Source organism: Moschus berezovskii, chromosome 16 (assembly GCF_049115385.1).
Source record: "Moschus berezovskii isolate FMDL1 chromosome 16, NW_MosBer_1.0, whole genome shotgun sequence".
Classification (NCBI taxonomy): domain Eukaryota; kingdom Metazoa; phylum Chordata; class Mammalia; order Artiodactyla; family Moschidae; genus Moschus; species Moschus berezovskii.
The window spans coordinates 67,291,129-67,319,113 of NC_142475.1; the positions used below are offsets into that span (position 1 = coordinate 67,291,129).

The 27,985-nt window shown below is 42.9% G+C and overlaps 1 protein-coding gene and 1 long non-coding RNA gene across 15 annotated transcripts in view; one reads left to right on the plus strand and one right to left on the minus strand.

The window, feature by feature from the left end:
* Positions 1-9,763: 9,763 nt before the first annotated feature.
* Positions 9,764-27,985, minus strand: part of LOC129557840 (E3 SUMO-protein ligase NSE2-like) — a 127,239-nt gene continuing 109,017 nt past the window's right edge. For 7 of the 14 annotated variants that reach the window (XR_016039391.1, XR_016039392.1, XR_016039382.1 and 4 more), the window contains 2 exons: positions 21,026-21,229; positions 9,764-13,215 (listed from right to left, as the gene is read on the minus strand). Coding sequence is in view for 1 of the 14 variants with exons in the window: in XM_088844909.1 (XP_088701035.1) it covers positions 21,170-21,229 (60 nt within the window). In the remaining 13 variants the exon portion in view is untranslated. Of the gene's footprint in view, positions 13,216-14,485; positions 14,622-17,471; positions 17,869-21,025; positions 21,230-27,985 lie in introns of all 14 variants that reach the window. The other 7 variants (XR_016039386.1, XR_016039393.1, XR_016039384.1 and 4 more) reach the window with 4 other exon arrangements.
* Positions 24,301-27,520, plus strand: LOC129557841 (uncharacterized). Its single transcript, XR_008686320.2, has 2 exons — positions 24,301-24,903; positions 27,231-27,520. It is a non-coding gene; the product is annotated as an uncharacterized LOC129557841 (long non-coding RNA).

Here is a 27,985-nt window from a genome sequence, read left to right on the forward strand (position 1 = left end):
TTTCTTTTCTGAATGAAAATAATAGATTTAATTTGGAAGAGTAAAAAAATAGGACTAAAATCCTAAAAAAGTTATGAGAGTTGTGATTCCACGGAGTGAAGCACTCTTAGCTCACTATTGTCTAGAGGGTAAATATTCTTTCATGTGTACATTCAAAACTTACTATAGATTTACTAAATGGCAGACATGGTACTAGTTTAGGAAAGGGATGGGTCAGTAAATAAGAAATTCTGGTTTTCGTGGAGTTTACATTTTAGTTAGTGAAGACAGTGAACAAATTGCATAGCAGGTTAGAAGGTGGTAATTGCTGTAGAAAAAAGGATGGGAAGTATTAGGAATTGGAGTTACTATTTATCAGTAGCTGGTCAGAGAAGACCTTAATGACAGGGTGACATTTAAGCAAAGACTTAGAATGTGGGCCAAGCATCTAGGGAAGAGTGTTCCGGGAGAAGAAATAGCCTGTGCAAAGACTAACTGGTAGAGGCATGCATGTAAAAAAAATAAGGATGGGACTGGAGTAAATGGAGCTAGGGTAAATTGTGTTAGATATATCAGAGATCCCCAACCTCTACATTCTAATACCTGATGATCTGAGGTGGAGCTGATGTAATAATAAAAGAAATGAAGTGCACAATAAATGTTATGTGCTGGAATCATCCTGAAACCATCCCACCCTCTTCTCCTCCCCGCCTCCCCTACCAAACATGACTCACTCCCTGGGTCCTTGGAAAAACTGTCTTCCACGAAAGCAGGACATGGTGCCAAAAAGGTTGGGGACCATGAGCGAGAACGGCAGTAGTCTGCTTTCACATGTTTTGCTCATGAGGAAAAAAATATATATGAACGGCTTTCGTTTTCCGGGCAGGCATCTGCTGAATGCCAGGCAGGACAATCAAGTTGAAACCCACGTTTCAGCCTTTCCTGCTATCTTTTGAACACCACTGAAAATTTAGAATGCCAAAGGGAGCAGCTGCCCAATTAAACTTCTCTTAACTTCATCTCTCGGTGTTTTTATTGCTGGTATTTCAAACGTCACTGTCCGGGTCCCTGTGGGCAAAGAGCGAGCGTTGTGTTTAAAGCTCAGGGTGCGGGCAGCCGAGGGCTGGAGTGGTTTCAGTAGCTTCTTGGTTTGCCTACAGGCTTCTCCCTCCCAGCAGGTGGCAGTGTTCCACTTTTTAACCCTCCTCTCTCTGAGGGACTTCACTTGCATGAGGATTGCAGAGTAAGCGGAATTCATTTACAGCCCCCTCGTCACCCACTGCCTCCAGTCCCATTAAAGGACTGCGTTCTCTTGGATAGCTGCTTTGAGAACATCGGGACTTACCCCTCCCAGTTGATTGTCCTGTAATTGGTCCTTAAGTGGCTGTGTAACCTAATTGTGGCTGATGAAACAGTATGGGAGGTCTGTTGGGGAGGGCACCAAAGGGAAAATATGAAAAAACTAGTGAACAATGAGGGGAAATGAAACCCCATCCATAGTCTTTGGATCCTATCTCATTGCTTTTCTGAGACCTTCTAGGTCTAATATTTAGTAGTTGTGTGATGGTGGCATGTTTACATCCTTCAGTTCAGTTCAGTCGCTCAGTCGTGTCCGACTCTGCGACCCCATGAATCACAGCACGCCAGGCCTCCCTGTCCATCACCAACTCCCGGAGTTCACTCAAACCCACTTCCAGTGATGCCATCCAGCCATCTCATTCTCTGTCGTCCCCTTCTCCTCCTGTCCCCAATCCCTCCCAGCATCAGAGTCTTTTCCAGTGAGTCAACTCTTCACATGAGGTGGCCAAAGTGTTGGAGCTTCAGCTTCAGCATCAGTCCTTCCAATGAACACCCAGGACTGATCTCCTTTCAGTTCAGTTCAGTTCAGTTCAGTCGCTCAGTCGTGTCCGACTCTCCGCGACCCCATGAATCACAGCACGCCAGGCCTCCCTGTCCATCACCAACTCCCGGAGTACACTAAAACTCATGTCCACAGAGTCGGTGATGCCATCCAGCCATCTCATTCTCCGTCGTCCCCTTCTCCTCCCGCCCCCAACCTTTCCCAGCATCAGAGTCTTTTCCAGTGAGTCAACTCGTCGCATGAGGTGGCCAAAGTATTGGAGTTTCAGCTTTAACATCAGTCCCTCCAGTGAACATCCAGGACTGATCTCCTTTAGAATGGACTGGTTGGATCTCCTTGCAGTACAAGGGACTCTCAAGAGTCTTCTCCAACACCACAGTTCAAAAGCATCGATTCTTCGGCGATCAGCTTTCTTCACAGTCGAATGGGTCAATTCGGTGGATAAACGTGAGACCTCATAAGAGTGTCAGAAGAGAGCAATAAGAATTTAGTGAAGCTTGGGAGATAATGTGGGCGATCTGTTACCAAAAGCGTGTGGGGTGGGGCAGGGGGGCGGTGTCCGGCTGCTCGCCCCTCGAAAGCCAATAAACAGGCCAGGTTGGTGGAAAGGACCAGCATGCAGAAACAGCAGCGATCTCTACCAGTCATCTTCAGATTGCTCATCAGTGGTCTGACCGGCATCGTCTTGGTTGTTGAAGGTACAGCTAATCTTCAGTTCCAGGGTCCATTTGTTCCCATTTCTTTGAGGCCAGTTCTCAGCATTGTGGCCGCTCATGTCCTAGGTACAGTCTGGTCACCATGCAGTCAACTTCTCCACCTGGTGTTTCAGTGCTGGTAAGGCAGCTCACAGGATACGGCTCAGGACATTAGCTCCAGTCCTTGAGAAAGAACTGAAGGTCCTTGACTATGCGTAATGACTAAATTATTATTATTTATTCTCCGTTGACTGTTTTCCTTTATTTCTGTGTTTCTCATTTCTCTGATTAAACTTCTTTGACTAGAGTTTTCCACAGACAAAAGGCAGGCCGAGGACATGGTGGGGGTAAGGACCATAGAGTCCTGCTCCGTTTCAAAACCACATGGCTGGGAGCAAGAGAGGAAGTGGTGAGACAGTCCCAGAAAAGCCCGTGCTCCTGCAAAAATGGTACAAGCGGGGAAGGTGAAGACAAGCCATTTGCTTCTAGCAGGCAAATGTGAGCAGATTAGTTCGGAGCCAGGGGACATCTGACACAGTACTAACTACTGTATCGTTAAGTATTAGGAATAGCAATGACTATTCCTATTGTGCGGGAAGGGTTTCTAATTTTCTTGACTCCTCTCATTAGCCACAGTGAAGGCATTCAAAGAATTCTTATTAAATGAATTATTCTCTTATTAGCCTGGGAAAACCAAGGTCTTTTTCTGAGGATAGTTAGAAATACAGGTTTGGTTTTTCCAGAAATGGAGCAATTATCCTTCAGTTATGTGTGCAATAATTGGACAAGACATACTTCTTAAATTTCCAGAGGTAGAGAGTTACATAAATGCAAGACCACTAATAAAAAACAAGGTCATTATCCATGACATGTGCCGAGGACCCTGAGATGAATGGGGCTGTATGCTCCCAAAGGCGTTCAACCAAGCAGAGAAAGTACACACAGAGCTGACCGTAATACAACAAGGAAGGGTAGTATCCTGTGGCTACTTAGAAAGAGCTGCAGAACACAGAGGAGGGTGTTGTGCTGAGAGGAAAGGAGAGGAGAGTCAGCATGGGGTTTATGACAGGCTGCTGTGAAAATTTAACTGGAGCGGGGCTTCCCTGGCGGTCCAGTGGGTAAGACTCTGTGCTCCCAACGCAGGGTATGTGGGTTGGATGCCTGGTTCAGAAACTAAGATCTCACATGCCTTAAGGCCAATAAATAAATACAACACCTAATGCTGGTTCTGAGGCTCTTTAGGAAACAGTAAAAAAAGAAAAAAAAAAAGAATAGGAGTTTGCCAGACGGCGAGTGCAGGAGTGTATATCCTATGCAGAGCTGTTAGCCTGAATGGACACACAGGAGCAAGACAGTGTTAAGCATTTTAAAGTAATGGCAAGTTCTCCGTGTTTGTAGAGCATGACCATGGTCGATGCTATAACGAAAGGATAAAGAGAACATTGCTTTCTGCAGTCAGGAGAAAGCTGAATGCCTCTGGTCATCTGGAAATAAGCTGAGTCACCTAAGTATTCTGAATGTCAGTAGAATCTTTGTTGCTTTTGTGTTCACATCACCCGATTAAGGGGAAAGTTTTCAGGTGAGGCTTGTGCCTTTAAATCTTGACATCCCACCGGATAGCTGGAAACAGGATGGGTAGATTGCTCTTTGAGCTCTTGGAAGGTAAGCGTGAAATGAATCTTGCTCATTCTCAGGTTGTGTGGGCTCATGGTGGGTATGACTCACGACTGGTGGTCAAAATATAGGTGTTGACTTGATTCAAACGCTGTAGATTACTATGAAAGCAAAAAGATGATAAGTCCTGTCTCTGAAAAGGGAAAGTATGACATCAGAAGTATGAGTCTCTTGGAGAAGAGAATCATATCTTTTTTTTTTGTCCAAATGGCATGTGGGATCTTAGTTCCCCAACCAGGGATTAAACTTGCACCCCCTGATTTGGAAGCAGAGTCTTAACCACTGGACTGACACAGAGGTCCCAGGAATCGTCTTTAATTACAGTGAAAATGAAGTAAACGGCTTGGATCGAGAAGTATTTTGTGTCTTGAGGTTCTATGTCCTATATTCTTTCCTTGGACTTGCATGATTCCTGCAAGGACCCAGGCAGGCTACACAAAGAACCTACTTTATTAATTAATCAACTTGAGACAAAGTTCTTACAATTAAGCTTGACCATGGTCTTTTTAAAAAAATCATTTTCTTCTTTATTTTCCCTGACATTTTCTCTAAAGAGATAACAATTCTCTTGTCAGATTATTTCCTTTCAGAGTCCATCTTTTATCCCTCTGAAATGTAAACTTCTCTGCTTGATGGATAATCTAGGTCTGTGGAGAAGAATACAGATGTTAAAATCATAAAGCAAGTCTAGTGTAAGAGATAAGGATCGTAACTATATCCTACTCATTGTCAGTCTCTTCAGTTGTATCTAAATCATGAAACTGAATGTTTGGTACCACAAGAAACTGATTTTCTTTTTTTTTTTTTTTTTCTGTGCTTAATAAAACCTCTGGTCTTTAAGAGAGAGATTTATATTTATAATTGCTGCTTCATCCTGCAGAGGTTTTCAACAAATTTAAATTATGTAAAAGTGTTTTGGACAGTTTCTAAGTTTAAATATCTTGCCAATTGTCGTTCATTTACAGTACCAGAAACATTCTTGCTGAATTTTTATTTGTCTGAATTTGATCACAGGAGCTACAAGAAAGAAAATTTAAAAACTTGATATTTGTAGTTCAACCATAGAAGAGGCTGACCAGAAGAATATAAAATAGCCAATGAAAAAGAAAATCGGGCATTTAGTGTTTGTCTAAGGCTCATTAGGGCTTCCTTGATAGCTCAGCTGGTAAAGAATCTGCCTGTAATTCAGGAGACCCTGGTTCGATTTCTGGGTCGGGAAGATCTGCTGGAGAAGGGATAGGCTACCCACTCCAGTATTCTTGGGCTTCCCCTGTGCCTCAGCTAGAAAAGAATCTGCCAGCAATGTGGGAGACTTGGGTTTGATCCCTGGGCTGGGAAGATCCCCTGGAGAAGGGAAAGGCTACCCACTCCAGTATTCTGGCCTGGAAAATTCCATGGACTATATAGTCCATGGAGTCTCAAAGAATCGGACACCATGGAGTGACTTTCACTTTCACTAAGGCTCATCAAGAAAACAAAGCAGAAATACCAGTACTGACTCTTGTTGTCATGGTGATGATCTTTCCAAATCTTAAATGTATAGAATCCCAAGAAATGCTTCACAAGACACATGATCCAAGGACTACAGGCTCTCTGAGGCAGTAAAATTTATGTTTAGGAATTTTGATTCAGGTGAGACAAGTCTTGTTTCTCTTTGTACCACTGTCTTCTCATCTCCACATGTTTGGCACCCAAAACCAGTCCTTTTGGTTTTATTATGGGGGTTCCATTACACAGAGCTTCCCAAGTGGCACTAGTGGTAAAGAACCCAGCTGAACACTAGGTCAGACTGAGCTCCCCTAGTGGCTCAGATGGTAAAGAATCTGCCTGTAGTGCAGAAGACATGGGTTCGATCACGGGGTTGGGAAGATCCCCTGGAGAAGGGAATGACTACCAATTCCATAGGCAGAGCAGCCTGGTGGTCTACAGTCCATAGGCTCCCAAAGAGTCGGACACAACTGAAGTGCCTTAGCCCCAGGAAATGACTCAAGTGAAAGATCTGATTCATTCCAAAGAAAAACTATTACTGTGAGTGAAAGCTTTTCTTTGGATTAAGATCAGAATGAAGAAAGGACAGAGACGACAATCTATAAGACACACCAGTTGTGCATAAGTGTTCCTGCTTCACGTTTTTGAGGTTTTATAAAAGCCCTCTTATTCTTTTTTTTTTTTTTTCTTTGTCTCAAAGCATGGCATACAGGATCTTAGTTCCCCCACTAGGGATTGAACCTGTGTCCCCTGCAATGTGGAATCTTAACCACTGGACCACCAAGGAAGTCCAAAAGCCCTGTTATTCTTTTCACCAAATTTAAACCAAGACCCAGGGCCGCTTCTACCAGAAGATGAAATTTTATACCCCGTACATTTCTCTCCTCTTAATCTTGGTAATTCTAGAAGGAGGTTTGCCAGATTTAGCAAATGAAGATACAAAATGTCTGGTTAAGTTTGATTTTAAATAAATAATAAATTGTTGGTAAAAGTATATGTTCCATTTACCCAAAACTCAAATTTAACTGGGTATCTTGTGTTTTACCTGGCAAGCCTATTTAGAAGATGTCATGTTACCCTACCCAATAAACTTTTTCTTTGCTGGCATTGAATGACCTGATTTTGTTTGGGAATCTACTCCTTCTTAGGTGGATTTACTTCAGAAGTCAATCTTGATTGGTCTAAGTGAGCCATAGTAGTTCCATTCTCCTTGAGAGTGATTGGTTTAGACATGGTATATGGTTCAATTCTTGACAATGGGATTTGACAACAAATCTACTGGGGTAGGGATTCTGGGAAACGCTTCTTTGCTAATTGAAAGAAACATATAAAAAGAACTGACCTCTTTCATTCCTCTGGATTTTGTCCTGTCTAAATGTGACACCTGGAACAGTGGCAGCAATCTCGAGACCATTACAAGGGCAGACTAGACTGTAGGACAAAGCTAACTTTTGGAAGATGACAGAGCAGGGAATTGGGAAGAACCTGGATCTCTAATGATGTCACTGATTCACTGAATTAGTTAAGCCTGATATCTCACCTTGGAACTTCTCACTTAATGAGATAATAAAATTTCCTTATCTTTTAAAACATTAATTAATTAATTGTTTTGGCCACACCATGCACCTTATGGGATCGTAGTTCCCCAACCAGGGATGGAATCCAAATCCCTACACTGGGGTGGATTCTTAATTGCGTGACCACCAGGAAGGTCCCAAAATTTCCTTACCTTATAAGGCATTTTGATTTGAGTTTTCTATTCCATGTAACCCAAAACATCCTAAATGATAAATGATTTATTAGACTGGAAAACTAAAGGGCAAATAAGTGAAATAAGTTATCCAATGTCACTGAACAAGGAATTACTGGGGTTAAATTTGCATACAGAGCTGTCTGACTTCTCTCCATTATACCAGTTCAATCATTTCCCTGGAGTGTGGCTTTGGACAAATTCTACCGCTTCTCTGAACTTTGACTTCCTTCTCTGTAAAATAGAGATGTACATTTTGCCTTTTGTTGTTGTTTAGTCATTAAGTTGTGTCCGATTCTTTTGTGACCACATGGACTGTAGCCCACCAGGCTCCTCTGTCCATGGAATTCTCCAGACAAGAATACTGGAGTGGGTTGCCATTTCCTTCTCCAGGGGACCTTCCCACCCCAGCGATGGAACCCCAGTCGCCTGCATTGCAGGTAGATTCTCTGCCTCCAAACCACTATGATGCGTTAAAGATTTAAATAAACAGTGTGAACAGAAAGGTCAACATGAAGATACCTAATACGTTTCCTCCTTCCTTGCCTGATTTATGTTTTTATTCTTAGGAATATTCCTTTGCTGCTTATTGTGTGAGCAGATGAATAGTCCTTTCACTTGAAAAGGGCTGGTATACTATAAGGAGTTAGATAAGTAAAGTTTCCCGTTCCATGAAAGTATTTAGACCCTTGAGTCTCACTGTTCATTGGACTTAATGAAGCTCATAAACCCAATGAGTTCTTCAGCCCATGGAGATCACGCACAATTGTGTCTACACGCTGCAGTGTTTCTTTCCATCTTGTTTAGTTTTTCAGTCCAGCCATCACTCATCTTGAGTTTTCATGCTGTGGATGACACAGTGGGGAACAGCCCCCACTAGGAGCCAAGATGTAATGGTTTTCAGAACCATACTTTAAAAAACAATTCTCTTGTGGATCTGGAAGCCAGAAGCTCTAAATTGAGGTATCAGTAGGACCATGCTCCCTCCCAAGGTTCCAGGGCAGGATCCATTCTTGTCTCTTCCTGTTTCTGGTGGCTCTGGGCAATTTCTTGGCTTGTAACTGCCTCATTCCACTCCTCCCCTTCCCGTGACCTTCCCCTCTGTGTTTCCCTCAATGTGTGTATCTTGTCAGGACACTTGTCAGGACCCTGCTTTCTAAAAACAGAGGCTGGGACACTGGTTTTCAGGATTCTGGCTAAGTGAACATGTAAAGTTTGCTTAATCATTCTGAGCTTTACTTTCCTTACCCGAAAAATGGAAATCATGAGACTTAACTTCAAAGACTGATGCCAGGACCACGCAAGGTCAAAAGCGAGAGCTCCTGCTATCTGGAAGTTGATCAGAGCATCGTCACCTTCAGGGAGTCCTGCCAAACTTTCCGTTACTGTCATTAGCTCTGCAGTCGCAGTGTCAGCTGCCAAACTGTTCTCCTTTACAAAAAAGCTTCATGAATGCAGCCTCTCAGTCACACAGCACTTCTCTTCAGACACTGAGCGGTAATCCAATTTCCAGACCCTGTGTGAACTGCAGGGGCACGAGTGGGCCACAGCTCAGACAGATCCTCCAGCCAGTTCTGACGCCTCACCAGCATCTCTGGTTTGAATATAAACGGGAAAAACTATGGGGTTCTCTGAAAACCCATGTTTGGGATTTGAGTAACTTGAAACCTGAGCAGATAATTACATACCCTCTGTCACAGTCCTCCAAATGAACTTGTACCGACTGAACTCACTCAATCCATTTCAAAGTCTAAGGAAATTGACAAAATAAATTGTCTTCCTAGAATCGATATAAAATATGCTTCTAGTGAGAAGTTACAGAGAAGACAGACGAAAAGAACCTTGCCAGTGACTCAGTAGATTCTACCAGCCCTAAATCATTGCTCCAGCTAGGCTGTCTTTATGGAATAGCCCCTCAACCCTTCTGCAGCTCTGCCCTCTTCGTGAAATCCGAAGACTCAAATACCGTGTGTGCGTGTGATCTAAAATAAACATTCCCAAAGCCCTAGGAAACTCTCTTGCTCCTTCCAAGCTAATTCCCTCCCCTGCAGAAGTAACCAGTATTCTGCCCTCTATCACCTTACTTTTCTGTGACCTTGAACTTCACATACATGAAATCATGAAGTTTGTACCCTTTTGTATTTGGCTTCTTTTGCTCATCAATGTGTTTGTTGCATGATCCCTATTTTTGCTTGTAGCCTTAGTTTTTGGTTTTGTGTTTTTGATTGTGCCATGCAGCATGCGGATCTTAGTTCCCCAATCAGGGATCGAACCCATGCCCCCTTCGGTGGAAGCGCAAAGTCTTAACTACTGGACCTCCAGAGAAGGCCCTAGTTGTTTATTTTTAATAGAACTTATTAGTAGTTTTCGGCTCACAGCAAAATTGAGTCACCGGTACAGAGATGTCCTATATGCCTCCTGCCACCCACCCACAAGTGTAACCTCTCCCATCATCCGTATCCACACAAGGCTGGTGTTTTGTTACAATCGCCATGTGGCACGATGGTTTTCAACCAGGGCAGGGCACCGTCCTCTTAGGAACCACACAGGGGGACAAGTGTGGTTCTGCCTTACCTGTGACAATCACTGGCTCACTACCAGTGTGCAGTGGGCAGGGGACAGGAATGATACACATCCTGGACTGTGCTGTGCAGCCCCACAAAAGAATGATGAGCTCCACCTGTTTACTCTACAGGGGAGTTAAAGCCCAGGTGAAAGATGCTAGTCTGAGGTCATGTGGGGCGGCAGGAGCTAGGAATCCTAGTGTCCCGTTCTAGCTTCAGTGCCCTCACTTCTCTGACATAAGATGCAGCTCTTAACAGGATGAGCTCTGGAGTTCCAATAACCTGGGTTCAAATCCAAAGTCCAGTGTGTTCTGGGCAAGTTACTTATCCAAGCGTCAGTTTCTTTACCTGTAAAATGGGAATAACCTTAGTATTTGCCTTGCAGAGTAGTTTTCTGAGGATAAAAATGAGTTAATTTACCCACAGTGTGCTCAGAGCTGCCTGGTTCATGGGGGATGCACTTTATATGTTGAGTGTCAACTATTTCTCACACTGTTTGGATGTGGTTGTCTTTGTGAAGATGGTTGTATGTTAGTCACTCAGTCATGTCCAACTTTTTGCAGCCCCATGGACTGTAGTCTGCCAGGCTTCTCTGTCCATGGAATTCTCCAGGTAAGATTACTGGAGTGGGTTGTCAATCCCTTGTCCAGGGGATCTTCCCAATCCAGGGATCGAACCTGGGTCTTCCTTATTGCAGGCAGATTCCTTACTGTCTGAGCCACCGGGGAAGCCCTGGTGGGGTTCATACTCGTGAAGATGGCTAGTATTTTCTTTTTAAAAAAAAATTTTTAATGAGGTACAACGTGTTTATTAACAAGCTGGGACTTCCCAGGTGGTCCAGCTGTTAAGACTGAGTGCTCCCAGTGCAGGGCTGCAGGTTTGATCCCTGGTCAGGGAACTAGATCCCACATGAGTTCACAAGTCACATTTAAGAGCCCACATGCTGCAGCGAAGATCCTGCTGTGTGCCACAATGAAACAGTCAAACAAATAAAATACAAAGCTCGCATTCACAAGTGTGCAGATCAATGAATTTCTCCCAACTGGACTGATCCTCATAGCTAGCATCATGATTAATATACAGGACACATCACCGGTACTCATTGTTCCCTACCTGTCACTACTCCCCACAAAGAGCAAACCGTGAGTCTCGATTCTAACAGCTTCGATTCTTTCATGTCTCTTTTCACACTTTGCATAACGGAATCACATCGCATGTACTTTTTGTGTGTGTCTGGCTTCATTCACTCAACACTGTATCTGTAAGTTCCATTCTCCCCCACCTCCCCCTTGTCCCCCTCTCTCTGTTTATTCTAAAAGAATAAAGGGCCAGCACAGGGAAAATATATGAGAGGGTGACTTAATAAAAATTTTTAAAGAGGAAAACTTGCTGCTTAGATTAGTTAAAGGGATTGGGCGAACTTTGCTGCCTTGTTAAAATCCTGGCACTTAAGAGTCCCAAGTGTGGTCAGAAGAGCCAATTAGTGATTTGGGCATTGAGGAAGGGATCAAAAATGAGAGCGATGATGAGTAAAAACTTACGTACATGTGTTCTGGGGCAATGACTGAAAGCAGGCCAGGTGCTAGATGAGACGTCTGTTCAGTTGCACTCTTTCTAGAATTTTTTCGCAGGGATTTTATATATCATAACCGAGGTTAATTTCTTTATGTAATGAAAACACATTCTAAGTACCGCATGTTTTCCATTCCCAGAAGTGATCTCTGCTTCCTGCGTACGTTTGGGGAGGTGGCCCCCAGTCAGTGCACTACTTCTTTCCCTAAGCACTGCTGTGTGGATTTGTTGGCGTGTTTGTGCAATAAAGAAGTAAGTCTGTTGACTTGAATTGATATTCATCTTTATTTCTATACTCTAGTAGGACTCATTGTCTGCTTAATTTCAGGAGATAGAGATAATCATTTTTCTCTTTCACCAGCAGAGCTACAAAACAAATTCTGAGCTCTCAGTTTCACAAGGCAGGAAGTCACCAAAGAGTTGTCAGACATTTCAAGCGAGGCGTAATAGGAAGACATCAGGAGCATAGCTCTACAGAAAGCGCCACCGGTGAGTTAATCAGTGATTCAGACAGGGAGGGAAAGTTGTTCGCTGTCACCTGCCAGGTGAGCCCAAGTGATGCAGGCACCTGTGCCCCACCTCTGTCACTGCCATACTGACCCAAGCTACCGTTGTCTTCTGTCTGTCTCAGGAAGTCTCACTGCTGTCCCCCCATGTTCTTTATAGTCTAGTCTCCATTCAGAATCCAGAGAAATCCATGAAACTGTAGGTCAAATCTGGTCTCTCTGCTTCTCAAAGCCCTCCAGTGGCTCTCTCTTCACTCAAAGGGAATATATATATATATATATAAGATTTTATATTCCTGTGTGTATATATATATATAACCTTTTATATTAATATATAATCTTATATATACATATATATAATCTTTTACATATTATACACAGATGCTAGGGGATTTTGTGTATAATGTGTGACAGAGTTTCTTATCATTGTAAGACTTTCTTCTTAGGTATGGACCAATTCTTCCTTCGCTGCTTCATAGCCCTGACACCTACCACAACACTTGGCACATAGAAATGCTTAGTGATGGACAGAATGATATAATGTATGTGAAAGCAACTGGGCATACCCTCACCCAAGACTCATTCTTTCATATAATTTTTAATTACAGTTGATTTATTGGACTTGTCTGCAATTGCTAGCCTTCTTTTGCTTCATTGCCATGGTTTTATCCAACCTTTGTCTATTTAGCATATTTTTCCATGTCTCATTTCCTCTGTGCTCCCAAAATAGCACTATGATTTTCTCTGATTGATGCTGTTTGTATAAACTGGCGAAGAGCCTGGGCTCACACACCTGAGTTCTCTGGCTCGCGTGGGTTTCAGCAGGACGCTTGGGAGTTCAGCCACCAGCAGCTGGCCGGGTTTGGCATCAGATGAGATGAGGTGGGGAGAAAGAGCAAAGCGCTTGAGAGTGGCAGGCACAGTAAGGGCCCTTGCCATCCTGCTGCTGTGACAGGCGGTTTCTGGTCCTGTCCTGTGAGCGTTCGCACTGGTGGCCTCGTTTCAGCCTAAGTCACTCAGGCTTTGAATTAGCATTTTCATCAGGTTGTTCCAATATGCAAAAAATTCTCCAGCATGTGCATGTGGAAAAAAAAGCCTCCTGTAACTTTGTTTTCTTTACCTGCCCCTGCAAAGAAAATGAAATTATTATCTCTAGTGAGATTGATTCTTCCCTAAAAAAGTTGTTACCATCACGAAAAAGAATTACCAGCCATAATAGAGGCCCACAAATTATTATTATTTTGCTTAAGCACATTTTTCATTATAAGTACAAGAGAGAGAGTAAGCTAGCTCTTCATAAATCTTTTTGGTATTGTAAAGAACTTGATGCTCTAATTGTTTTTTTTTAATGAACACATTTTTGCTACCTTTTACATTTTTTTATTTTACTTTTAATATTTTAATTAATTAATTTAATTTTGGCTGCGCTGGGTTTTGCTGCTGATGTGGGCTTTCTCTAGTTGCAACAAGCGGGGTGTGATGGTGCTCAGGCTTCTCACTGCAGCGGCTTCTCTTGCTGTGGAGCACGGGCTCTAGGCTGTGTGGGCTTCAGTAGTTGCAGAGCACAGGCTCAGCAGTTGTGGTGCTCGGTGGCATGCGGAATCTTCCTGATCCAGGGATTGAACCCGTGTCCCTTGCTTTGGAAGGCGGATTCCTACTCACTATACCAGCAGGGAAGTTCTCTAATTGCTTTATTTTATTATTTTTAAAATAAAATGGAGCATCTTTAAGAAATCAGGTTTAAGATTTTGGAGCTATCTTGTGTCACTTTCCCAGAGAACAAGTCTTAGAGAAAATTAAAAGCAGCTGGGAGAACGGGTTGGGATGGAATAGAGTAACATGATGTGTTCCAGAACAGGAAAGGTGAGAGACAGGAAGAAGCTGGCTGTGTCAAGACTGCTGAGAATCAGAGCAGGGGAAGTCAGGAGACTCACTGGTAGCATTTTGCTCCCAAATCCACTTTTTAACTCTTGCATGGCCAACGGTATCCTGAGTTCCTGGAGTCAAAGTCATAAGGAGAGCCGGGAGCAGTCTTTGGATGGGAATAAGTTAAATACAGGACAGTTGGTCAAGACCTGAATTTCACCACTTATGGCTCAAATGTTAAAGAATCTGCCTGCAATGCAGAGACCCAGTTTCAATCCCTGCATCGGAAAGATCCCCTGGAGGAGGACATGGCAACCCACTCCAGTAGTCTTGTCTGGAGAATTTCATGGACAGAGTCTGGCAGGTTACAGTCTATGGGGTCGCAAAGAGTCGGACACAACTGAGTGACTAAACAGCAACAAAGTTAAATACAGGACAGTTGATCAAGACACGGTTTTCATCATTATGGCCCAAGCCTTAACCTACCACCTCCCAGAGAGCCACTACCCTCCCCTGCAATGTTTACTGACCTCTGTCCCTGCGACAGAGCTCCTGGGAGAGGCAGGGGTGGGGGCCACGTCTCAGGACCCCACCCTGAGGTCTTCATTTCAAGCCTTGCCTGCACTAGCTGTGTGACTGCCAGTTACTTCACCCATTAGGCTCATCCTAGAGATAAATGAGTTAATGTTTGTGAAACATTTGGCATAGTGCTTGGCACATAGCAAGAACAATGTGAACATTAAATAAAATTCCATTTTTTTGGCTTTGTCCAAATACTTTTTTTTCCTATTCATTTTCTATAAAACTTTTACATGTAACTAACTCTACACATAGACATCACCAGATGGTCAACACCGAAATCAGATTGATTATATTCTTTGCAGCCAAAGATGGAGAAGCTGTATACAGTTAGCAAAAACAAGACCAGGAGCTGACTGTGGCTCAGATCATGAACTTCTTATTGCCAAATTCAGACTTAAATTGAAGAAAGTAGGGAAAACCACTAGACCATTCAGATATGACCTAAATCAAATCCCTTATGATTATACAGTGGAAGTGAGGAATAGATTTAAGGGACTAGATCTGATAGATAGAGTGCCTGATGAACTCTGGACAGAGGTTCGTGACATTGTACAGGAGACAGGGACCAAGACCATCCCCATGGAAAAGAAATGCAAAAAAACAAAATGGCTGTCTGAAGAGGCCTTACAAATAGCTGTGAAAAGAAGAGAAGCGAAAAGCAAAGGAGAAAAGGTAAGATATAAGCATCTGAATGCAGAGTTCCAAGGAATAGCAAGGAGAGATAAGAAAGCCTTCCTCAGTGATCAATGCAAAGAAATAGAGGAAAACAACAGAATAGGAAAAACAAGAGATCTCTTCAAGAAAATTAGAGATTCCAAGGGAACATTTCATGCAAAGATGGGCTCGATAAAGGACAGAAATGGTATGGACCTAACAGAAGCAGAAGATATTAAGAAGAGGTGGCAAGAATACACAGAAGAATTGTACAAAAAAGATCTTCACGAGCAAGATAGTCACTATAACGTGATCACTGACTGAGAGCCAGACATCTTGGAATGTGAAGTCAAGTGGGTCTTAGAAAGCATCACTAGGAACAAAGCTAGTGGAGGTGATGGAATTCCAGTTGAGCTATTTCAAATCTTGAAAGATGATGCTGTGAAAGTGCTGCACTCAATATGCCAGCAAATTTGGAAAACTCAGCAGTGGCCACAGGACTGGAAAAGGTCAGTCTTCATTCCAATCCCAAAGAAAGGCAATGCCAAAGAATGCTCAAACTACCGCACAATTGCACTCATCTCACACGCTAGTAAAGTCCTGCTCAAAATTCTCCAAGCCAGGCCTCAGCAATATGTGAACCGTGAACTCCCAGATGTTCAAGCAGGTTTTAGAAAAGGCAGAGGCACCAGAGATCAAATTGCCAACATGCGCTGGATCATGGAGAAAGCAAGAGAGTTCCAGAAAAACATCTATTTCTGCTTCATTGACTATGCCAAAGCCTTTGACTGTGTGGATCACAATAAACTGTGGAACATTCTGAAAGAGATGGGAATACCAGACCGCCTGACCTGCCTCTTGAGAAACCTGTATGCAGGTCAGGAGGCAACAGTCAGAACTGGACATGGAACAACAGACTGGTTCCAAATAGGAAAGGGAGTGCGTCAAGGCTGTATATTGTCACCTTGCTTATTTAACTTATATGCAGAGTACATCATGAGGAACGCTGGGCTGGAAGAAGCACAAGCTGGAATCAAGATTGCTGGGAGAAATATCAATAATCTCAGATATGCAAATGACACTACCCTTATGGCAGAAAGTGAAGAGTAACTCAAAAGCCTCTTGTTGAAAGTGAAAGAGGAGAGTGAAAAGGTTGGCTTGAAGCTCAACATTCAGAAAACTAAGATCATGGCATCTGGTCCCATCACTTCATGGGAAATAGATGGAAAAATAGTGGAAACAGTGTTAGACTTTATTTTTTTGGGCTCCAAAATCACTGCAGATGCTGATTGCAGCCATGAAATTAAAAGAGGCTTACTCCTTGGAAGGAAAGTTATGACCAACCTTGATAATATATTAAAAAGCAGAGACATTACTTTGCCAACCAAGGTCCGTCTAGTCATGGCTATGGTTTTTCCCGTGGTCATGTATGGATGTGAGAGTTGGACTGTGAAGAAAGCTGATCGCCGAAGAATTGATTCTTTTGAACTGTGGTGCTGGAGAAGACTCTTGAGAGTTCCTTGTACCGCCAGGAGATCCAACCAGTCCATTCTAAAGGAGATCAATTCTGGGTGTTCATTGGAAGAACTGATGCTAAAGCTGAAGCTGCAATACTTTGGCCACCTCATGCGACGAGTTGACTCACTGGAAAAGACTCTGATGCTGGGAAAGGTTGGGGGCGGGAGGAGAAGGAGACGACCGAGAGTGAGATGGCTGGATGGCATCACCGACTCTGTGGACATGAGTTTGAGTGAACTCCGGGATTTGGTGATGGACAGGGAGGCCTGGCGTGCTGTGATTCATGGGGTCGCGGAGAGTCGGACACGACTGAGCGACTGAACTGAACTGAACTGAACTGAATATCTGTTTTAAAAGGAAACTTTGTTACTAATAAAAATGGAAGGCCATGTTATAAAAAGAAGGTAACTAAAAATAAAAATGAGGAAAACAAAACAATGTTATTAAATTCTAGTTGTATTCTGTGCTCTGTGTCAGGCTCTGAGCTTGAGGCCTCTCTCTCTATGTTGAAAAGCAAGATTTGCCAAGCCTTGGGTGTAAAAGATACAGTAGCAACGGAATTTACCCTTTGTTGTAATCAGGAGGATCAAGGGAGAAAGAGAGTTGTAATAATTTTATTATACGTTTCATTATATAATGAAATCTATATTATTATATAGATTTGTTGTGTATATATTTCACCATATATACAATTTTATTATATAATGTATAACACATTTTATTATACATTATATATCAGTCAGTTCAGTCGCTTGGTCGTACCTGACTCTTTGCTACTCCATGGATTGCAGCACATCAGGCTTCCCTGTCCATCACCAATTCCCGGAGCTTCCTCAAATGCATGTCCATTGAGTCGGTGATGCCATCCAACTGTCTCATCCTCTGTCGTCCCTTCTCCTGCCCTCAATCTTTCCCAGCATCAGGGTCTTTTCAAATGAGTCAGTTCTTCACACCAGGAGGCCAAAGTATTGGAGTTTCAGCTTCAGCGTCAGTTCTTCCAATGAATATTCAAGATTGATTTCTTTTAGGATGGACTGGTTTGATCTCCTTGCAGTCCAAGGGACTCTCAAGAGTCTTCTCCAACACCAGAGTTCAAAAATATCAATTCTTCGGTGCTCAGCCTTCCTTATGGTCCAACTCCCACATCGGTACATGACTTCTGGAAAAAATACCATAGCTTTGACTATACGAACCTTTGCTGGCAGAGTAACGTCTCTGATTTTTTTACGCTGTCTAGGTTTGTCATCGGAGAAGGCAATGGCAAGCCACTCCAGTGTTCTTGCCTGGAGAATCCCAGGGACGGGGGAGCCTGGTGGGCTTCTGTCTATGGGGTCACACAGAGTTGGACACAACTGAAGCGACTGAGCAGCAGCTGCAGCAGCAGGTTTGTCATAGCTCTTCTTCCAAGGAGCAAGTGTCTTCTAAATGCATGATTACAGTTACCATCTGCAGTGCTTTTGGAGCCCAAGAAAATAGTTCGTCACTGTTTCCATTGTTTCCCCATCTATTGATGGGCTTTTTACTTTGCTTCCTCGCTTCCCCCATCTGTGTTCTGTAAAAGAACTTGGCCTCCAGACCCTGATAAGATGGTTATTTTAGACTGTCCAAAGCCGTATTCCTGTAGACTGCCAGGCTCATCTGTTCATGGGATTCTCTAGGCAAGGATACTGGAGTGGGTTGCATTGCTGTCTTCCAGGGGCTCTTCCCAGGGATCTGTGTCTCTTCTGTCTCTTGCATTAGCAGGTGGGTCCTTTACCCCTCGTGCCCCCTGGGAGGCCCTGTCTCAACACCTCATCTCTCAGTTAATCGGCCTGCTATGCAGCAAGTAGGGCGAGTTTGAACTCAGGGACGAGAGGATGCTTCAGAGATTCAGGGTGAAAACTGATGAGGGTCTGAACCTGCACTAAAACAGGGCTAGCAAGATACATGAACAGTCAAAAAATGTTCACGTTTGGCGAAAAATAAAGGTTTCTTTCCGTTTGTTGAGAGGTTGATTTAGGAGACTGAGGTCTAAGTCACAGACAGACCACTAACTAGTTTTGTGGCCTAGGGCCAATCATTCCTTTTAAACGTTACTTTTCTTCTGCCGCGTGATGACAATGATAACTGTCCTGTCAACTCAGGATGCTGCAGCAATCCAGAGAAGCAGAGAGCCTGAAAGAGCAGCCATCACTATAAAGGACTGTGTCCATGGAAGTGATCTGGGGATATGGGGACGGGCATGCTAATTGAAATGAGGACGGGCATGCTAATTTATTCACAGGCACGGGCTGTGTAGCAAAGGACAAGATTATCATGGAAGTGATTTTTATTGGTATAATTTTAGCCAGTTCTGGGATTCCACATCAATTAGGATTTTAAAAACATAAGGAAACATGGAAAACTATTATTTAAAAGAATGATTTTTTTTTTTAATTTATGTGAAACAATAGCAGCATCTGAAGAGGAGAGACTTCCTCTGTCGCTGTGAGTAGTGACAATCACAGAACATGCTGAGTCTTACAGCCGCTTCTTGTTTTAAAAAAGTTTTCATTTCTTTGACTACACTTGATCTTAGTTGCAGCAGGTGAGACCTTCATTGACATGTGTGGGCTCTTTTAGTTGCAGAATATGGGATCTAGTTTCCTGACCAGGGATCAAACCTGGGCACCTTGCATTGGGAACACGGAGTTTTAGCCACTGGACCACTAGGAAGTCCATTTACAGCCACTTCTGAGCAAAATGGACCCACCCACTATCCTAGTTGAGGGCTCAATTCAAGGCAGCTGCGTTTGATACCTCACGCTTCATCTGACCCAGCAGCAGCAGATACATCAGTGGTCTAAGATGTGCCCTTGTGTCAAAGAGACTCTTCCAAATGGGAATAATTAACTGAGCCAGGAGGGCAGTTTCTATAGGAAATTTGAACGAGAAAGTAAAGCATCCCCTCTGTGGCATAAGGACCATGGGTAGACGGGTAACACGGCAGACCCCTAGGGAGAAGGGGGGGTGATGGTAGAAGGAAGATGGTAAAACACTAGGGAGATGGTCCAAGACCTTTTACTTCCAGCATTTCTGGAGTTACTTTAGGTCAAGAATCACTCTTCTGCTCTATTTCCCACGAGGCCATGTTAACTTCCATTATTTTGTTCTATATAATTTCATTCAGTGGGAGTCCTTAAAATAATCTTCACCATTTACTTGAGTTAGCCAAGCCTCCTGAAACCAAAAGGCTATATAAAAACACTGCGCCTATTCATCTGAACTGAGAATAATCTTTTTTGAGGTGTTTGAATGTAAAACAGAGGTCATCTACAATTTGCTTAAATGGTAAAGTTAGATGGTATGTGACTGGATAGACTCAGAAGTTTAGGTTAAACATTAGAAAAATGCATATTTCAAATTCCTCTTTTATAGAAGGGCCATTGCTTTAAAAAAGGAAGATGTCTTAAGACTAGTCATGTCAATGACAATGAGAACAAGGCTGAATTAACTCATGAAATTGATGGTGGAGTGGAATAATCCTGGACTTCAGTCAGAAGCCTTAACTTGAAGTCCAGGTCCTATGACTTCCTGGCTGGGTGGGCACTGAGGTTGCAGGTAAGTCACTCAGTCATGCAGGACCCCAGGTGTTGAAAAATGGAGATGTGATGGTGTTGGCCCTTCTATAACAACGATGATGATGATGATGGTGTCACAGGAGTCCATGAGATAAACTATGCCAAGTTCCTCATAAATAAAACTAATCGGTATTGTGAAATTAAGAAATTAGAGACTTCCCTGGCGGTCAAGTGGCTAAGACTCTGCTGTAGTGCTAGGCTCCTCTGTCCATGGGATTCTCCAGGCAAGAATACTGGAGTGGGTTGCCATGCTCTCCTCTAGGGAATCTTCCCGACTCAGGGATCCAACCTGGGTCCCCCACATGGCAGGCAGATTCGTTACCATCTGAGCCAGCAGGAAAGTTGGGAAGAAGGATTAAGAGGCTTGATCAAAGTTGAAGAGCTTCGGATTCAAGCCCAGGTCTTTTGGGCTCTGCATTCTGTGAATGATTGGCTCATTCTAGGATGCTGAAATGGATGGGCTGCCATGATCCTTGCAGATTGCCCACTCTAGGCCCTTCTTTTGGGAGAAAAGGAATCTGAGGTCCAGGGCAGTGAAATGACCTGCCCAAGGGCACACAGCTAATTACTGGTGAGATCACATTCTCAGACTTGGGGCTCTGACTCTCACAGCAGTAACCTGTCATCTGTACTAGGTGACATCTCTGGTGTGCAGCTCTTCTGAATTTCCATGCACTTCTGCAGATAGGGCTGTTGAGAATTACAGGGAAAACTTACCCTTCCTGAGGGAACAGCTGGCATGCATGCTGTGCTGTGTCTGGAACGGCCCCACACCCTGGGTTTATGGTGTTTTGCCTCTGGCTTCTCCTGGCAGCGGGTAGCTGTCGCCCAGATTAAACAAATAAGGGAGTTCACTGAAAATCAACCCCTCAGTTCTTGTGGATCAGCCACTTCTAGCATGAATGTTACATGGTACTGCACCTGGAAGGGAGCAGAAATGACACATTAATATGCTCACAATAGCCAGTTTGAGTGGAGTTCTCATCAGGTATCAAGGTCCTTTAATTGTCATAGGCTACCAGTTAGTCGATTAAACCCATTTAACAGATGCGGAAACCAAGAACCAGGGACATTAAGAAACTTGTCAGTGTTGAAACAAAAAAAGCCTCATGAGTACTGGAACCAGGTTATAGCCTGCATTCTCTGGTATGTTTGATGCCAAAGCTGACATTTGTAATCACTGAACACACCTCTGCTGGACTTAGCTTTGTAACCATGGGAATGCTGGGTGGTTGGGAAATAAGGCAAAGTTTTGCCTCCATGAAATTGATAGTCTCACATGGGATGCACAAGTGTACAAGCATGATTAATTAAAGCACTTGCTATCTCAGAGGGAGTGCTGACTTTTTCTACCAGGCCTTCTTCTAAGAGATTTATGAGAACCACCTTTGATTTTTTTAACATGGCTACACAGTGATTTTTTATCTGCATTTTGCAGATGAGACCACCGAGTGAGAGAGGTAAAGCAGATCTCCAAACTTCCTATAGTTTATAAGTGTTACAGTCTTGATTCAGTCCAAGGTCATAGTTACTATGGTCAAGTTAAAGAAAAGAAATGCAATGCAAATCTAGAAGGAGAAGTCTGTGGGCTTGAAAGCCTGATTACACTAAATGCTTTGAACTGACTTTGATAGATCTTCCTGCCAACCTCGGTGATCTGGAAGAGCAGTGGAGTGCCTGGTGTCGGAGGCAGCATGTTGTAATCAAAATGGGAAGAGAATGGATGCCAGAGCTCTTGAGACCCTTGTCTTCTTCCTGGTGAACTGTGCGGCCATTGTAACATGGCTTTTGTAAGCCAAGAACACATTGGCTCTTTCTTCAGTGTCCTGCTTGCTGTCACTGAAAGGAGCTCATCAGTCAGTTCAGTTGCTCAGTCATGTCTGACTCTTTGCGACCCCATGAATCACAGCACGCCAGGGCTCCCTGTCCATCACCAACTCCCAGAGTACTCAAACTCATGTTCATTGAGTCGGTGATGCCATCCAACCATCTCATGCTCTGTCGTCCCCTTCTCCTCCCGCCTTCAATCTTTCTCAGCATCAGGTGTTTTCCAGTGAGTCAGTTCTTTGCGTCAGGTGACCAAAGTATTGGAGTTTCAGCTTCAACCATCAGTCCTTCTAATGAACACTGAGGACTGATTTCCTTTACGATGGACTGGTTGGATCTCCTTGCAGTCCAAGGGACTCTCAAGAGTCTTCTCCAACACCACAGTTCAAACGCACCAATTCTTTGGCGATCAGCTTTCTTCACAGTCCAACTCTCACATCCATACATGACTACTGGAAAAACCATAGATTTGACTAGATGGACTTTTGCTGACAAATTAATGTCTCTGCTTTTTAATATGCTATCTAGGTTGGTCATAACTTTTCTTCCAAGGAGTAAGTGTCTTTTAATTTCATGGCTGCAGTCACCATCTGCAGTGATTTTGGAGCCCCCAAAAACAAAGTCTACCAGTTTCCACGGTTTCTCCCTCTATTTGTCATGAAGTGATGGGACAGGATGCCATGGAAGGAGCTCATAAACCTGGTTTATTTTTAAGATTTTTTTTGTTTTATTGCTTGTGTCTGGGAAGATACCCATAGGTGCTAACAAGCCCCACAAAGACTGGAGAATTTGTAAAAATCTTCAGAGAAATCTCGAAGTTATAAGGCTAATTCTGTTTTTTCCTCATATTCCTTTCTTAGGCATACTTTGGTAATTATTCATCAATTGATTTCTCTTTGGTATTACACATGTCTGCTTCTTTAATTCCTCAAAATCTTCAAAGAAGGAAAAAAGAGAGATGTTTTCAATTTGGCCAGCTGTATTTCCCCAGTGAGGCTTCCCTGGTATCTCAGTAGTAAAGAATCTGCATGCCATTGTAGGAGACGTGGTTCAACCCCTGGCTTGGGAAGATCCCCTAGAGAAGGAAATGGCAACCCACTCCAGCATTCTTGCCTGGAGAATTCCATGGACAGAGGAACCTGATGGTCTACAGTCCATGGGGTCACAAAAGAGTCAGACACAACTGAAGTGACTTAACAACAGCAACAATTTCCCTGGTGAGTTTCCTTTCTTCTGACTTTGTGACAATGAAAATGACAGCTGTCTCGCCAATGCCATTGGTTACTAGCTATGTGATTTGGGCAGGTCTTCTTTTTTGGGCTCCATTTTCTCTCTCTCTCAAACTGGGGCTACATAAAACCACTGGTTTGTGCCTTGAATTGTGCACTCTAAGAAATGGTCCTCATGAGCTATGGAATTATTGGAGAAGATCTGGAAATCCATACGTCAGACAAGTCTGAAGGCTTGTCTTAACCATGCCTTAACCATGCCTTAACATACATCTATTACATGTGTATAAGGATGCTGTTATAAATTATGAAATGTAATTTAAAGTATTACTGTAATTTTACTAATTTTGGCCACTAAGCTTTTCTTAATTAAAACGCCATTAAAACTGTTATTGAATATTTCCTGATTTTGATCATCATGATTTTCTTAATTAAAATGTAATTTAAAATATTCTTGAACTTTTGTTCACTTGGGTTATTACAATGTTCTTAACAAAAGATACTACATATTCTGTTAATATGAGGAAGGTCTGAATGCATCTTTAATATTGGGAATGGGTCTCCCAAATGCAAAGGTTGGGAATCACAGGTCCAGATGTTTTGTTGGGTTCTTTCCAGGTCTAACATTTGGGGATCCTAAACTGCAGTGGCCAAAACAGTAGCCATTAAGCCACATGTAGCCATTTAAATTTCAATGAATTTAAAAGAAATGTACATAGTTGCACTCGCCACATTCCAAATTCTCGGTAGTCACATGGGTTAGTGGTCAGTGTTGGTAATAAAACATTTCATTGTTGAAGAAATAGCCTTTTCTTGGAGAACTGAGTGGTTTATCTATTTTTTTGCCTCACTGAGCAGCTTATGGGATTTTAGTTCCCCAACCAGGGATCTCAGCAGTGAGCTTGAGAAGTCCTACCACTGGGGAGTTCCCTGAGTGATCATAATAATATGTTGTCCTTGCGATGAGACGGTATATGTGCATGTGTATACTCAGCCATGTCCAACTCTTTGCAGCCCCATGGATTGCAGCCCACTAGGCTCCTCTGTGCACGGGATTCTCCAGGCAAGAATACTGGAGTGGGTTGCCATCTCCTCCTCCAGTGGATCTTCCTGAGCCAAGGATTGAACCTGCATCTCCAGGGTTGGCAGGCGGATTCTTTGGCGCTTGAGCCACCATGGTCTTAAAACATAATTCTTAGAAGAATATGAGTTTGAGGCTTGAAGGCACTTAGCCTTTGGTTCTGTCATTGAAGGGAATTAAGACACGTGCTGCTAGGTGTGTCTGACGGATGGGTCCACTCTTCGCCTGACAGTTTCCTTTTGCAGCTTTGATTACACTGGGTAACATGATGCTTGAGAATAGCTGTGCACGCCAGTGAGTGTTGATTCAGCCACACCCCAAACAGCCTCACCCCAGATGACTGAAACGCAGAAGCCTGTGCCCAGGATCTGGATAAAGCCAGACATCAGGATTTTGCCAGTTCCTAGCCCAGAGGAGCCACCAAGAAGAGGAAGAATGGAGAAGCCATCCAAAGCCAAGTAATATATTTCCTTTTGCTAACAAGGTTTCTGGGTGTGGCCAGAGCCAAAGGGCCGGGAGCTGGGGAAGGAGGGTCTCCCTTCAAAAAATCCTTAAAGATTAACCGAGACTTAAAGCTTAGGAGGGAAAGTTCATGGGCCAGAAAGTCGGCTGGGTCTGCCCATGCACTTAAAGGGCTTCCCAGGCAGCTCAAATGGTAAAGAATCCACCTGCCAATCCACAAAAAGGCCTTGGCTAGCTATAGGTTTCCCATGTTGTTGTTGAGTCACTAAGTTGTGTCTGACTCTTTTGTGACCCCATGGACTGTAGCCCACCAGACTCCTCTGTCCATGGGATTTCCCAGGCAAGAATACTGGAGCAGGTTGCCATTTTCTTCGCCAGGGGATCTTCCCAACCTAGGGATTGAACTGATGTCTCCTGTACTGGCAGGTGGATTCTTTACCACTGAGCCACAAGGGAAGCCCAGGTTTTTATACAGTTGTAGACAAAACTGTATAAGGTAAATTGTGTTCTGTGTTGAAAATGTATTATACTTGACCACAGACAAATTTGTTCCCTGGGAGACATGTGGCACTGTGTGTCTCTGTTGGTTGTCAAAACAAGGCAGGAGGGAGGGTGTGCTTCAGGCCCACTGGTACAGGCCAGGGATGCTGCTAAACACGCTGCAATGCACAGGACAAAACCACACCCCCCAGCAAAGTACTCTCTGATACAAACGTTGAGAAACTCTCTCATACTTTATAAACCTAGTTTTACTGTATATACAGTGTTCAATATTACTGCCTTGTCTCTGAACTAATTTAGTCTATGTGTTAGGTTTTTGGCACATTGTGGGTACTGAATAAGACGTTAATGAATGAGTAATGTTCCACTGAGTCAATATGAAGAAATTTCCATAACTATCCCCCTATTATTGGACATTAAGGTTAAGAAGTTTTGCTACTAAAAAGTTATACTGCAATGAATATTATGCAAATATCTTAAGTTGAAATACATTTTTTAGATTAATTCTCAGTTGTGAAATCAAAGTTTCACTTGTAGAAGAGGAGACTGGTAATGTTTTGTGATCAAATAGTATATGCTTTAGGTTCCTGAAAGCAGAAACTTGCCTTATTTAATGTTTTATGGTCCATAAAACTTAATGCAGTGCCTTGCATACACAATATCTCAGTAAGTGTTCATTTAATATTAATTTTTTATCATGTTAAGGAAGCATTCCTCAAGATACAGTTTACTAAGAAATTTTTTTTAATTAGGAGATCATATTTTCTTCTGTGATCTACAAAACATTCAGTTCAGTTCAGTCGCTCAGTCGTGTCCGACTCTTTGCGACCTCATGAATCACAGCACACCAGGCCTCCCAATCCATCACCAACTCCCGGAGTTCACTCAAACTCATGTCCATCGAGTCGGTGATGCCATCCAGCCATCTCATTCTCTGTCATCCCCGTCTCCTCCCGCCCCCTAACCAATTCCAGTGCTATGTTACCTTTTTATTCTTGAAATTAATCCTACTGGATCATAAGTATTAGTCTGCTTATATACTAATAATAGTTGAGCTGTTGGTATTTCATCTCAGTTTTATTCCAAAAGAGATTTGTTTATAATTTTATTTTTGCGGTATCTTTTCTTAGACATGTACAAAGGGAGAGGTATGGTGGCAAAATGTCCACACAGAATGGGGAAGTTACAGAAGGAAGCAGATGAGAAAATCACATGGAGACAAATGTACTGTGGAGAAGAGAATAGATCATATCTTAAACGCATGCCTCAAATTTTGGTGTCTTTAAGAATCCCAGGGATGGGGGAGCCGGGTGGGCTTCCGTCTATGGGGTCACACAGAGTCGGACACGACTGAAGTGACTTAGCAGCAGCAAGCTCCTTTAAAAGGGTCTTTTAAAGAGAGCATACAGCTAGTTATTAAAAAAAAAAAAAAGCATGTTGCCAAACTAACATAAATGTCTCTAAGTAAATAAATGGATGAATAAATAGTTTTTCATCCTGGAGGAATTTATTCAATATACTCCCATACATAAATTATTCAATAAATGTAAAGAACCTAATGTATCCAACCATTTGTGTTAGATGCTATGGCTATCACGGGGAGGAAGCCACTGTCTAGCAGCTGCCGCCACTGTCTTGGGATGTTCACTAAGTAATGCTATTCTTAACCTACAGTGCTGGGGGAAATGAGTTGTTTCTTTAATTACAAAATTAACATATGCTTAATGCAAAAGAGAGAGAAACATAAGAAACTTACATCCATCATGGTTCCATTACCATTCAAATGTAACTACTGTTCTTGTTCTATATAAACATGTAATAGGCTTCCCTGGGGGCTCAGTGGTGAAGACTCTCCCTGACAATGTATGGAACAGGGGCTCAATTCCTGGTTTGGGAAGATCCCACATGCCACAGGATGACTGAGCTGAAACGACGCAACCACTGAGACCTGCGAGCCTAGAGCCCGTGGCTCCACGACAGAAGCAGCACAGTGAGAAGCCCGGGTGACGCAGCGAAGAGCAGCCCCTCCTCGTCAGCCACAGAAGAGCAGCCCCTCCTGCAGCAGCAACAGAAGCCCGGCACAGCAAAAAATAAACAAACCTTTATTATTTTTTTTAGAGAACAAATCATTTAATTTTTATTACAAATTTCCAATTTATAACCAAAACATACAATCGCTACATTTAAAATCAGTTTGTACAATCATAGTTGAAGTGCTAAGTAAAAATTATTTACAAAAACTTGATATCAGTCTACTGTAAACAGAATAAATCTGCAAGAGCAGAGTGCAAAGCACATCAGCTACTGTGAAAGTACAGTTCATGCTCTAATCAAGCACACTTGCCCTCTATATAGCTCAAAAACAGTAAATTCTCCATTCATTTGGAAGTTAATGATTGATTTTAAACACATAAAAAAGAAACATGAAGAACACCACCTTCTCCTTTTTTCAAGAAATATAAAGATAGAAGAGATATTCCTTTTTCGTTATTTTTAAAAGCTACTGTTTTTGAACTGCTGGCACCTGCAGTTTAGTTTTTAGACCCTAATCTGACTTACGTTGATGGAGGTGATCCT